The 14,009-nt window shown below is 49.0% G+C and overlaps 2 protein-coding genes across 8 annotated transcripts in view; one reads left to right on the top strand and one right to left on the bottom strand.

Annotated features, from left to right (window-relative positions):
• Positions 1-5,288, top strand: part of CHRNA2 (cholinergic receptor nicotinic alpha 2 subunit) — a 31,243-nt gene extending 25,955 nt beyond the window's left edge. The window contains exons 5-6 of the mRNA XM_081904123.1: positions 1,157-2,255; positions 3,627-5,288. Coding sequence (XP_081760249.1) covers positions 1,157-2,255; positions 3,627-3,752 — 1,225 coding nt within the window. The 3' untranslated portion in view covers positions 3,753-5,288. The remainder of the gene's footprint in view (positions 1-1,156; positions 2,256-3,626) is intronic.
• Positions 5,289-10,245: 4,957 nt separating this feature from the next.
• PTK2B (protein tyrosine kinase 2 beta) overlaps positions 10,246-14,009 on the bottom strand; it is a 247,159-nt gene continuing 243,395 nt past the window's right edge. For all 7 annotated transcript variants that reach the window (XM_081903795.1, XM_081903789.1, XM_081903791.1 and 4 more), the window contains one exon: positions 10,246-11,123. In XM_081903795.1, the coding sequence (XP_081759921.1) occupies positions 10,908-11,123 (216 nt within the window). In that variant the 3' untranslated portion in view covers positions 10,246-10,907. The remainder of the gene's footprint in view (positions 11,124-14,009) is intronic.

The raw sequence follows: 14,009 nt of genomic DNA, 5'->3' as shown, positions 1-14,009 counted from the left end.
ACCTTGATGTATTTTGCTGTCTGCTGGTCCTCAGCCAGCAGCACATGGGCTCATTTCCCTACATGGGATAAACTCACACTCTCTCTTCTGTAACTACAAGCTAAAGTCCGCCTTCAGGGATCCAACTGTGAACTGAATGTGAGTAAACTTCTTATTACTTTAAAAAGAAGACTGTTGTGCCTTTATTCTTTTTAAGAGGGATTAAAGGGGAATTTAGCAGGATCAAACCCAATCTGGACAAGCCAGACTGGATTGCTTAAATAAAGAGATTCAAATGAATCTACCAACTAGCTTCCTGCAATATACTGGAGAATGTACAGCGGTACCTCGGGTTACAGACGCTTCAGGTTACAGACGCTTTAGGTTACACACTCCACTAACCCAGAAATAGTGCTTCAGGTTAAGAACTTTGCTTCAGGATAAGAACAGAAATCATGCTCCAGCGGCGCGGCAGCAGCGGGAGGCCCCATTAGCTAAAGTGGTGCTTCAGGTTAAGAACAGTTTCAGGTTAAGAACGGACCTCCAGAACGAATTAAGTACTTAACCCGAGGTACCACTGTACTATGCTACTGAGTCACTAGCGTGAGTGAGGAAGGATAATATTTACGTAATCAATATATTTCTCCTACTATGGAGCGGCAAGGATCCTAATTGCTAAAAACTGGAAAAAAGAAACTGTGCAAACAGAAAATGAATGGCAAGACAAACTGTTAGAGCATATTGAATTGGCTAGATTAACAGAGGCAATTAGAGATCACACTAGACAAGAGTTTCAAAAAGCATGGGGAAAACGCAGAGAATTCTTCACAAAACAGTGCCCTAAAATACATACCTGGACTTGTTTCGATTAATGTCTGCAGGAGACTTTGTGGATATTTAAGTTATAATTGGAAAAATCTTAATAATTATTCCTAAAGGAAACAGCTTATAAGAAGTAAATAAGGAGGCCAGATACAGGATAAAGGAAGTCTTTTATTTGGTTGTTTGTATTGTTGTATGTTATGCTTATTGTATGTTATGTTCTTGTTTAATGAGGGTGGATTTATGTTATGTTGTAAATAAAATTGTAAATAAAATTTCCAATATAAATTTATAAATACATATTTCTCCTACTATCCACAACATTCCCACACTCTCCTCTCTGTTGTTCCTACAGTGCCGACGGGGAGTTTGCCGTGACACACATGACGAAGGCTCACCTCTTCTCCAACGGCAGCGTGAAGTGGACCCCTCCGGCCATCTACAAGAGCTCCTGCAGCATCGACGTCACCTTCTTCCCCTTTGACCAGCAGAACTGCAAGATGAAGTTCGGCTCGTGGACGTACGACAAAGCCAAGATTGACCTGGAGAGCATGGAGCGGCAGGTGGACCTCAAGGACTACTGGGAGAGCGGAGAGTGGGCCATCATCCATGCCGTGGGCACCTACAACACCAAGAAGTATGACTGCTGCACCGAGATCTACCCCGACATCACGTACAGCTTCGTCATCCGCCGACTGCCCCTCTTCTACACCATCAACCTCATCATCCCCTGCCTCCTCATCTCTTGCTTGACCGTCCTGGTCTTCTACCTGCCCTCCGACTGCGGGGAGAAGATCACCCTCTGTATCTCTGTCCTCCTGTCCCTCACTGTCTTCCTCCTCCTGATCACCGAGATCATCCCGTCCACCTCCCTGGTCATCCCTCTGATCGGAGAGTACCTCCTCTTCACCATGATCTTCGTGACGCTCTCCATCGTCATCACGGTCTTCGTCCTCAACGTCCACCACCGCTCACCCAGCACCCACAAGATGCCCCAGTGGGTCCGTGCCGTCTTCCTAGACTTCATCCCCAGGTGGCTCTTCATGAAGAGGCCCCCGGTGCTGACGGCGGGGCTCAGGGTGGCCAGCGAAGAGGTGATCGGGCAGTACGACGCGCCTCCGGCCAATCTGAGCACGTCCCGGTGCTGGCTGGAGACGGACGTGGACGAGAAGTGGAATGAAGACGACGACGGTGGTGGCAGCAGCGAGGAGAGGCGGAGGGCCGGTCGCCTGCCCCTCCAAGGCACCTGCCCCCACCATTGCCTCCAGTACCGGTACACCTGCGCCCGGCACCTGGGAAGGGGCTTTGTGGAACTGGTCCGGCGCCCGGCCACGAAAACGGAGAACCCAACATCCTCTGAGCAGGGCCTGCAGCTGTCTCCAAGCATCTTGAAAGCCCTGGAAGGCGTGCACTACATTGCCAACCACCTGCGGGCTGAGGATGCCGATTTCTCGGTGAGTTGTTGACTCTGAGAACCGAAAAGCTACCTTGTGGGGTTAGTACCCGGGATCCCACCCTCCCAGGCCCACTATTGTTGTATTGTTTTTAATACTTGATTGGGAGCCGCCCAGAGTGGCTGGGGAGACTCAGCCAGATGGGCGGGGTATAAATAATAAATTATTATTATTATTATTATTATTATTATTATTATTATTATTATTATTAGGTTCGTAACACAAGCAAACAGTTCCCTCTAGAAGTCAGAAACAGGGTTTCGCGGCGGCAGCGTCCGCCCTGAGGCGTTCCCAAAGTAAAGGAAGGAATGAACTCTGATTAATAAGAATACACACAGAGGCTTGAACCAGCAAGACTCTGGGAAGGGTGCGTATAATAAGAATTCCTGTCCACCCTCTGGCCCAGGTTGTTTTATTCACAAAAGAACTTTTTACACGGTGTTCGTAAGAACCAATCAGATTTCCTCTGAGCATTTCAACAAACCAAGTTACACTACAAAAGCTAATTAAGCATGCATAAAAGGTAAAGGGACCCCTGACCATCAGGTCCAGTCGTGGCCGACTCTGGGGTTGCGGTGCTCATCTCGCTTTACTGGCCGAGGGTGCCAGCGTACAGCTTCCGGGTCCTGTGGCCAGCAGGACTAAGCCGCTTCTGGCGAACCAGAGCAGCGCATGGAAACGCCATTTACCTTCCCGCCGGAGAGGTACCTATTTATCTACTTGCACTTTGACGTGCTTTCGAACTGCTAGGTGGGCAGGAGCAGGGACCGAACAACGGGAGCTCACCCCGTCGCGGGGATTCGAACTGCCGACCTTCCGATCGGCAAGTCCTAGGCTCTGTGGTTTAACCCACAGCACCACCCGTGTCCCAATTAAGCAGGCATGCATACTTCTGGGGTAAATAAAACAGAACTACAAAAGAGTGCATCCAGCAACCCCGGAAGTCATAAACAAGCAATATATGGCAAGGAGGATAGGGATCTTTATCACCTTCATGTGTCTGTTTCCTGGCCCTAAGATTAACATATCAAAAAGGCTACATCAAAGACACTTGCCCACTATTTTTTATGGCCCAGGATGCCCGGCCCAGGGAGGGTGCCACCACTGAAAAGGCCCTCTGCCTGGTTCCCTGTAGCTTTGCTTCTCACAATGAGGGAACAGCCAGAAGGCCCTCGGAGCTGGACCTCAGCGTCCGGGCAGAACGATGGGTGTGGAGACGCTCCTTCAGGTATACAGGTAAAGAGACACCTGTAGGAAAACCCTTGAACGATCTGCTAGATGTCCTGTTTCAGGACCCAAAGGGATGTCCAGGCATTGTAGAGACCTGCTGGTCAAGGAGGTGTGACTTCATGGTTTCTCCTATACTTGCAGGTGAAGGAAGACTGGAAGTACGTTGCCATGGTGATTGACCGCATGTTCCTGTGGATGTTTGTCATTGTCTGCTTGCTGGGGACGATTGGCCTCTTCCTCCCACCTTTCCTGGCGGGGATGATCTAGGAGGGTTGGTGTGCCTGAAATTCCCCTACAAACTCACCCGCCTGCCGTGCGGCTCCAGCAAAAGCGTCGCCACCCAGAGTCTGGACAATTTCAACTCAGAAGCACCTGTCCACCCAGGAATCTTACTTAGCATTGCATTCTTTCTTAGCCGAACCAGTTTTTACAAATCAGTAGGGACTGGGGGCTTGAACTTTCTTCCAGATTGAACTCGTCTGCCATTATTATTCAGCAAGGCCAGAGGTAACACCGAAAAACTTCCTGCGGTGGGAACAACGCGCAGATTGTCTTTGGCTTTGCTGAGAGCATCCTTGGGGCTGACGGCTGCGTTTAGTTAGCCCAATTTAGCAAAATGCCTGTTGTTATGACAGGCTGTGTGTGAAACGAGGCTTTGCAAATGGAGAGAACCGCAGAGTTTTGCATGGGAAGATAGCAAAGGCGTGAAATCAGGGATGCTGTTAGGATAGTGGCAAAATCCCTCTCCCCACCGCCTGGAGGCTGCAACCAATAATAATCTACCTTGTTTCTATCAGCTTAACCCCGGCTCCTTCATCTGAATAGACCTGCTCTGGGTTCTGTTCCTTGGTCACACTAGAGTGTGACAGAACATTCAGAAATGGCATTTATATAGAAATTAATGGCATTGATCCATTGTAAATGGGGGTCGCTTCCAGATGGCCTATTTATCGAGCATTCGGACCGATTTGTTTGCACAAAGTTTGCAGGAAGATGACCCAACTTTGCATCAAGCAATGGCCATCTCACCCGTTCCGGTGCGTTTCCACGCCTTTTTCCTTACTGCAAAAAGTCTGTTCCTTTTTTGAAGCAGGTTTGCAGCACAGGAATCCCAAATCCCCTTTAACTGTGCCCTCCCTGAATTTACTGGTTCGCAATCGACTCCCACCTGCAAACTAGTGGCAACCTGAGAGCCCCTTTCATATTGACTACTGGTGCTGTGAAAAGTCCCAGACAATTCGGTTATGCCTACCTTGGTGCCAGTTTCTGGACTGGATGGAGCCACACTGGGCGACGTCCGACATGCAGCGCACACATCACAGTTTGCAACAAAGCACTCGGCCGGTAGATGAAGCTCAGAGGGGCAGGACAGGAAAAGTCCTAGCGGGAACTTCCCCTGTCAGCTTTGCAAGGAAGGATAAAGCTCAAATGCCCCTCTGGACTGAAGAGCTAAAAGCCTCCCCTTGCCATTTGCGATTTAGCTATTTGCCGAATTCCTGCATTGAGGGGGTCAGACTAGATGACCCCTGGAACCCCTTCAGACTCTGCAATTCTATGGTTCTATCTCAGGGTGCAAAGGGGGAGGGAAAGCACTCTTTCCGGGAAGTGAATACTCCTTTTTGACTTTGCCCCCTTCCCCATGCGTCCTTGCAGGCATTCTGCCCCAGGCCTTGGCAGCTTGCCAGGACAGTCCCCTTGTCTAAGGAATGTGGACTTTGGGGTGACGTGTGGCGGGGAGAGTCCACAGCTGAGCTTGCTCCTGTCTGGGATGAGTGTGAGCCAGGTTGCTGACTGCAGAATCAACTTGCAGCCTGTTCGCTGCAGCATGGTCTGGAGACAGAATAAATTTTTTAAAACCGACTTTTGGAGTTTTCTTGTGTGTGTGTGTGTGTAAAATCATAGGGGCTGGGTTTTCATTCCTTCTACATAACACATTTCCTGTGGTCGTTTCCAAAGGTGCCCTCCAGACCCGTTGGGTTATGGCTCTCATCAGCCCTCAACATAGATGCTGTTAGGTTTGAGCCGGCAGTAAATCACACCGTGCAAGTTAGAATTAACTTTTTACTCTTAACTTTTCACTGCCGCACAGCCATCTAAGTCCCCTGGGGTTTTCCCAAGCAATCGAAGACTATTCCTGTGCGTCGCCAACCTTTCCTCCACCCTCTTCATACCTCTTCTGGTTCTGGGAGACAAGCAGGAAGGAGAACCCCAAGGGACCAGCAGCCTCGAAAATAAGGGATCAGCAGCCAAAATAAGGGATTTTCAGAGCACAGGTATGCTCAGCTTCTGAGCCCCTCCGAGCCAAAGGCAGAAAGCCCAGCCAGCAGCCAAACGAAGCCTTAAGTGGTGGCTCCCACAGCGCAGCAACCCGGCAAAGGGGATGCAGCAAGGAAAACCACCATCACCTCTCTGCTGGGAAGCGCTGAGCAAAGGCAAGTCCCCAGGCAATGCGGCCGATTTGATCGGCACAAGGCATGCAAGCTCCGCCTCCCAGTCGTTCTCAGACTCCTTATTGGGTGAGCAACGCAGCCCAGCAACACAGTTGGAGCCTCCCTCCTCCCTGGCTGGCAGAGGAGCTGCTTCCTTTGAAACCCGGGAAATTTAAGGGACATCATCAATAACGGACAGCAGCGGGACACGGCGCTGGGATAAGGGACTTTCCCGCCAAATAAGGGACGGTTGACAGCTATGTCACCAGCCTGACTCATCTCTGCTTCTCGGCCTCCCTCTTCTGCCTCTTCTGCTTCATCTTCTGCCTCCGATTCTGAACTTCTCTCTGCCACAGACTCTCCCAGCTCACTAAGCCCTGTTGCCTCTCCAGCTTCCAACACCACCTTTTCCAGTCTTCTCCCTCTGGCCGCTCATTGTTGACCCACCACTAATCCCCAAGGCTCCAAGCCTCCTTCCCTGGTGGGGTTCACCAGCTGGCTCCTCCCACCATTCCTCTATGTCCAACCAATCCATGGCACATGAAGCAGCAACCACCAGCTGCTCCAGGCATCTTCTAAAGACTAAAGCACCTAGGGGTTGGTTAGGCCCCCACCAAGGGCCCAGGCATCTTTGAAAATCACACCTCTTCAACCCTGGTGCAGAGTGGCTAGGAATCTACCTGCCCATCCATGAGCTCCTTGGGACACCCTTTGTGGTCAGGCGAGGAGCACAGGTGTGTCTGGGTGCCTTGGTGGATGCTAAGAACCTCAGGTGCTGGTTTTCACCTTTAAAGCCCTATGCGGCCTAGGACCCATGTATCTATGGGACCGCCTCTCCTGGTATGCCCCGCGGAGGACCTTAAGGTCCACAAATACAGTGGTACCTTGGGTTACATACGCTTCAGGTTACATGTGCTTCAGGTTACAGACTCCGCTAACCCAGAAATAGTACCTCGGGTTCAGAACTTTGCTTCAGGATGAGAACAGAAATCGCGCTCCAGTGGCGCGGCGGCAGCAGGAGGTCCCATTCGCTAAAGTGGTGCTTCAGGTTAAGAACAGTTTCAGGTTAAGAACGGGCCTCCGGAACGAATTAAGTACGTAACCAGAGGTACCTCTGTAACAACATTTTGGAGGTCCCTAGTCGCAAGCTGGTTAGATTGGTCTCAACTAGGGCCGGGGCCTTTTCAGCACTGGCCCCGACTTGGTGGAACGCTCTGTCACAAGAGACCAGGGCCCTGCGGGACTTGACATCTTTCTGCAGGGCCTGCAAGACAGAGCTGTTCCGCCTGGCCTTTGGTCTGGACTCAGTCTGACCCTTATGTTTCCCTCCCCTTATGGTTTTGATCTATGGGCTACTTTTAAAATGAGGCTGCATTTTAAATTTCATTTTAACCTGTATTTTAAATTGGTGTCCCCCCCCCCCTATTATGTTTTTACTGTAATTTTACTGGTGTTAGCTGCCCTGAGCCCGACTCTGGCTGGGGAGGGCGGGGTATAAATAAAAATTATTATTATTATTATTAGATGCCCTGTGGGGTCCCCTCCCCGATCAGTGGGTGGTACTATTAGGAGTGTGAGTGGAGTGTGCCCCGCGAGGCTTGGAGGGAAAGAAGATGGAGGGAGTGGGGAAGAGCTACAGGAGGAGGAAAAGGGGAAAGCAGTGAGTGGAGGAAGGAAGGTAGAAAGGCAGGCAGGCAGATACATGGAGGAGCCCCAGCCATGATGGCCGTGAAGACACTGGCAGAGCGATGGAAAGCAAACTTTATGAGTTTCTGGTCCACGGCCTTTGGAGGTGCACATATACCTCCTTGTCAAAGGCGCAACAGAGCCTAGGTATGCCTCTGCTGAGATGCAGGGTGGTGTAGTGGTTAGATCTGATTTCTTTGCACAGGGCCTGTAAGACAGAGTTGTTCCACCTGGCCTTTGGCTTGGAATCAACTTGATCCCCTTCCCCCCCCTTTCCTCTTTCCTTTCTCCTTCTGTGATGGAACTCCTATTTGGGGACTTCCCTGGCTTTTCTCTAGCCCACATAGGACCAGTCTGGATAATTGGCCTTTGTGAAGACTTGACGTTTTCATCCCAAAAAAGTTTTTGATTTGAGTTTCTACTGAAACGAGGCGTCATTTTAATGTTGTGTTTTAATCTTGTTTTTAAGCTGTATTATAATGAATTGTTTTTATACCTGGTGTTAGCCGCCCTGAGCCTGGTCTTGGCTGGGGAGGACAGGCTACAAATAAATTATTATTATTATTAGAGTGCCAGGCAAGGACCTGTGAGACACGGGTTCAAATCCCCACTCCCCGGAGTGACTTTGGGCCAGTCACTCGCTGTTAGCCTAACGTACCCCATAGGGCTCTTGTGAGGGTAAAATGGGGAGGAGGAGAGATTTGACCTCCTTGGATGAAAAGTGGGATATTTGGTTGATTGGCATCTGTCTGTCTTGGAAGACAATGGAAGAGTGTGCCTTCACGGGTAGGTAAAGGGACACCTGACCATTAGGTCCAGTTGTGACCGACTCTGGGGTTGCGCGCTTATCTCACTCTATAGGCCGAGGGAGCCGGCGTTTGTCCGCAGACAGCTTCCGGGTCATGTGGCCAGCAGGACTAAGCTGCCTCTGGCGAACCAGAGCAGCGCATGGAAACACCGTTTACCTTCCCGCCAGAGCGGTACCTATTTATCTACTTGCACTTTGATGTGCTTTCGAACTGCTAGGTTGGCAGGAGCAGGGACCAAGCAACGGGAGCTCACCCTGTCGCGGGGATTTGAACCGCCAACCTTCAGATCAGCAAGTCCAAGGCTCCATGGTTTAACCCACAGCACCACCTGTGTTCCTTACGCCTTCACGGGTAAGAATGCAATAAAATAAATAAGCAAGCAAACAAACAAACAAGCTGGGAATGTCAAGGATTGAGTTTGGAGACTCCAGGACATAATAAACTCTCTTCTGTTTCTGAAATGTGGACCCAGATCATCGGATCATTACCTTGCCAAGTTCCTCAAGGGTAGAAGCTCTGATGAAGAAACAGATCAACAAGAACATGTTGTACCTCATTTATCTCAGGCAAAACAATGGCTTTGTTATGATGAATGACAAAAGCCATAAAACGGTACAATTTTCAGGTCAAAAAAAAAACACAACCACATATCAAACAGAGAGATTCCTGCTGCTGTTGCCGTTTTAACACACAAATATAATATTACAAAGAAGCTGAGGCTGGCCGTGCTGGCCTGGCCTGTTTCTTAGGTACAAAAGTAAAACAAGAATCGAAATTCCAGGAAGGGATTCAATATTATGGGAGTTTCAAAAAAATACATTAATGGCTTTTCGTCCTCCCAGACCTGGGTGTTTCCAGCAAAACTTCCATCCCAGAAGCAAAACTTGAGCCCCAACATTGTCAGGGCGTGTTTAATTTCAAACCCTGCCACAGAAGGACCAAAACCTCCCATTTAATCTCTGACCCAGTGGCAAAGATTCAGTCTTCACAGCATCAAATCCGTAATCTGTGTTTGTAGGTGGCGTTCAGTCTGCACCTGTCTCCCCCGTCAATAATCTGCATTGTTGTTTGGAATTGTAATTGGAGCTTTCAATATAAAACACCCCCAAGAGAGTTTTGCTGAACTTTTAAGACTAACAGATTTATTATGGCATAGGCGACTTCCAGACATGAAAGCTGGTGTCCGTATCAGCCTGTTACAATGCAATTTACTAAGAAGCCCCAGTGACTTCAGTAGCACTTACTCCCAGGTAAGCGCACAGAGGATTGGAGCCAGAGTACGTGAGATCCTTCAAAGTTCCCTGTTTGTTTGTTTTTGTTTTTGCTGGAACAGGAAACTTTTAAAGTTTCCTCCATTTGGGGAGACATTGAAGCTCCACCCCAAATTCAACTCCTATCACTTATAAAAATCTAGCGCTTATGTTAAGATCAGCAGCCAGATTTGTAATAGAAATCATTAAAAGTTCCTTATCAGGAGGCATGGTTGACTAAGGCATGGAATATGGCTTTATCTGAAAGTCTGGTCAGACGTGAGGATTGCTCTTCATTTCTGGATTATATAAATAGGGAGAACAAGGTGGGGTTACACAGAACCATCTTTAAGATTTTACAACATGGAACTGCTTTTCTGCAATTTGCTTTTCACAGCAATCATGCCATGTGCGGTTCTGTTGTGGTTTACACTGTTATGTGTTGGTTGGTACATACCTTCGTGACAAATCCATTTTTTAAAAAAGAGCCCCTTTTGGATCTCCATCGTTCAGAGGGAGACGTGTTCAAACTCCACCCCAAATTCAAAGGAATTTGGCCTATGAGAGAGAAGTGAGGGTATTTCCCCCCCCCCCGGGGTGGGAGGTTGCGCATACAGTTCGTACATGGCCATTAAATAAATGTTTCTATACAATGTACAAAGACACGAGACAGCCTCCTCTAAGGGCCACCTTGGGAATGTCCCTCACCAAAGTGACCTAGCAAGCTTTTTCTCCCAGGACTGGGTCTTCAGGACCCTCGGGAGAAACCTGGAAGTGGCCTGGCTTGCCACCATTCCTCTGGCTTATCCGGAGAAGGGCGGCAGTGAGGTTCGTGGGTCGCCCCACTGCTCCCCGCCTTTGACCCCCTTCACCAATGAGACACCTTGGCGCCAGAGATACTGGCAAAGAAATCAGACTGTACACAGCGACTCCTGCACACCTACAGGCATGGGACCCTACTGGTGCAGGCTCAGGACCCCTTGACAGGTCTGAACTGCCCCCCTAGGACTGGGGTCCTGCGTCCCCCTTAGCAGCATGATCTATGGGGCAGAGGAAGGAAGTCCCTCCCCTGCCTCACACGCAGACGGCTCTCCCCTAGAGTCTCTTCTCTTTCGTTCTCGGAAGACAGACGCGACGAAATCAAAGACATGAGCGTGTTGCGGCAGGGCAGAGGTGGAGACAGCGCAGGGAAGCTTGGAGGGGGCTACGTATTCATTCATCTTTTAAAAAGGAAGCCAGCCCTCTGGGTCACTCAAAGGAGACCTTCACTAGGTTGGCTCGCATCCTGGCTTGGTCCACAGCGTCCAGGAGGTTCTTGGCGTCCACGGCCAGTGTGTGCGAGGCGGCCAGCATCTGGCGCTTGCACTCATCGCTCAGGGACGTCATGGCGTTCTGCTGAGCCAAGCGCATCTTGTTGATCAGTTCGGCAAGGTCCTTGTTGAGGAGCTTCTGGGTGCCTTCAATCTGCCGGGAAAGAACACAAACAGACAGACAGAAGGACAAAGACATGGATAAGCAGCAGGTTAACTCCAACAACTTGTGAAAACACTGTTCACACCTCTTATAAACGCCATCTCCAACTCCTCGAAACATTCCATCAATGGTGTCTCTGAAAATTTGTACACATCACTTGGGAAGACAGGTGAACTAATGCCAGTGTGCTGTGGTACCTTGGGTTACATATGCTTCAGGTTACAGAGGCTTCAGGTTACAGACTCTGCTAACTCAGAAATAGTACCTCGGGTTAAGAACTTTGCTTCAGGATGAGAACAGAAATCGTGCTCCGGCGGCACGGCGGCAGCAGGAGGCCCCATTAGCTAAAGTGGTGCTTCAGGTTAAGAACAGTTTCAGGTTAAGAACAGACCTCCAGAATGAATTAAGTTCTTAACCCGAGGTACCACTGTACTGGAAGAAGCAAAGATCACCAGGGTCAAAGCAATGATTCTTCAACATCAACTTCGTTGGACTGGTCGTGTTGTGCAGATGCTTGATTATCGTCTTCCAAAGCAACTACTCTATTCTGAACTTAAGAATGGAAAGCATAATGCTGGTGGTCAGCAAAAGCCTTTGACTGTGTCGACCACAGCAAACTATGGCAAGCTCTTAAAGAAATGGGAGTGCCTGATCACCTCATCTATCTCCTGAGAAATCTCTATGTGGGACAAGAAGCTACAGTTAGAACTGGATATGGAACAACTGATTGGTTCAAAATTGGGAAAGGAGTACAACAAGGCTGTATATTCTCCCCCTGCTTATTTAACTTATATGCAGAATTCATCATGCAAAAGGCTGGGCTGGATGAATCCCTAGCTGGAATTAAGATTGCCGGAAGAAATATCAACAACCTCAGATATGCAGATGACACAACCTTGATGGCAGAAAGTGAGGAGGAATTAAAGAACCTTTTAATGAGGGTGAAAGAGGAGAGCGCAAAATATGGTCTGAAGCTCAGCATCAAAAAAACAAAGATCATGGCCACTGGTCCCATCACCTCCTGGCAAATAGAAGGGAAAGAAATGGAGGCAGTGAGAGATGTTACTTTCTTGGGCTTCATGATCACAGAAGATGGTGACAGCAGCCACGAAATTAAAAGACGCCTGCTTTTTGGGAGAAAAGCAATGACAAACCTAGACAGCATCTTAAAAAGCAGAGACATCACCTTGCCAACAAAAGTCCGTATAGTTAAAGCTATGGTTTTCCCAGGAGTGATGTATGGAAGTGAGAGCTGGACCATAAAGAAGGCTGATCGCAGAAGAATTGATGCTTTTGAATTCTGGTGCTGGAGGAGACTCTTGAGAGTCCCATGGACTGCAAGAAGATCAAACCTCTCCATTCTGAAGGAAATCAGCCCTGAGTGCTCATTGGAAGGACAGATCGTGAAGCTGAGACTCCAATACTTTGGCCACCTCATGAGAAAAGAAGACTCCCTGGAAAAGACCCTGATGTTGGGAAAAATGGAGGGCACAAGGAGAAGGGGACGACAGAGGACGAGATGGTTGGATAGTGTTCTCGAAGCTACCAGCATGAGTTTGACTAAACTGTGGGAGGCAGTGGAAGACAGGAGTGCCTGGCGTGCTGTGGTCCAGGGGGTCACGAAGAGTTGGACATGACTAAACGACTAAACAACAACAACAACAACAAACCCCAAACTCACTGTGGGACTATTGTTCTTTGTTCTTTCTCTCTTTGCTGTCTGATGCTAGAGAGAGAGGGAGCCATGTTGCAGTGCTCCCTGTGTGTTTATATGTAAATAAAGTAGATTAGCCAAAATGCTGAGTTGCTGAGGTCTGCCACACATGATGCGCAAACTCTGCGGATCCCTAAGTGTGCCAGTGTTGGTTGGCATTGGTCACTGTGATGTTCAGGCTGAAGAAAGCTTATGAAGCTCCCGAACGAAAGACCAGGAGGGAGAGAACATGCCAGTTGGGCATGTTTCTTTGCCGGGGTCCTACTTGAGTGTAGGCTGAGCTCCTGACAAGGGAATGGTCTGAAGACGAGGACTGGGGAATGAACTCTATGGCAGACCAGCTGGAGGGGGAAGAGTCACCCCCGCCTTGTCCACAGCATGTTCAGAAGCAGAAAGAGAGAGACAGAAGCGGAACAGCTTAGGCAGCAGTTATCCAGTTACGAGATAATGATAAGAGAACCGGAAGGGAGGGGCAGCTAGTTGAGACGTCACTTGAGAGTTTGGGGGACCCCCCCTCACCACGGACTCGGAGGTCCGAACGTATCAGAGAGCAAAGTAGTCAGAGGGAGGGAGGAACTTCCGTTGGTGCCTAAAATGCTGCGGAAGTCGGAAGGAGGGTTTAGAGCAGCCACCTGCCCTCCTTGCGGAGAGCTGTGTATTTGTGCTTCCGACATGACACTGCAAATCAAAGTGTTGATATTTTCACCCCCTCCCATTGTGAGAATCTCCCGATATGATGTTTTGGGAAAGGAGGGGGAGGAAGCTGCTCTTTGCTTCTTCTGCTCCTTCCTGACTCCTGCCTGTGTTATCTACCGTATTTTTCGCTCCATAAGACACACCTGACCATAATTCCAGTTACAGATAGGTAGCTGTGTTGGTCTGCCATAGTCAAAACAAAAAAAATTCCTTCCAGTAGCACCTTAAAGACCAACTAAGTTAGTTCTTAGTATGAGCTTTCGTGTGCATGCACACTTCTGTTTCAGTGTATCTGAAGAAGTGTGCATGCACACGAAAGCTCATACCAAGAACTAACTTAGTTGGTCTTTAAGGTGCTACTGGAAGGAATTTTCTTTGTTTTGACCTGACCATAAGACACACCTAGTTTTTAGAGGGGGAACGCAAGGGAAAAAAATTCTTGAAAGGGAGCGCTGAGCAGAGTCTGT

The sequence above is a fragment of the Podarcis melisellensis genome (assembly GCF_964234715.1).
Source record: "Podarcis melisellensis genome assembly, chromosome: 3".
In the NCBI taxonomy this organism is placed as follows: Eukaryota; Metazoa; Chordata; class Lepidosauria; order Squamata; family Lacertidae; genus Podarcis; species Podarcis melisellensis.
Note: the sequence above shows the minus strand (reverse complement) of the source record. Positions and strands in the feature narration are given on the sequence as shown.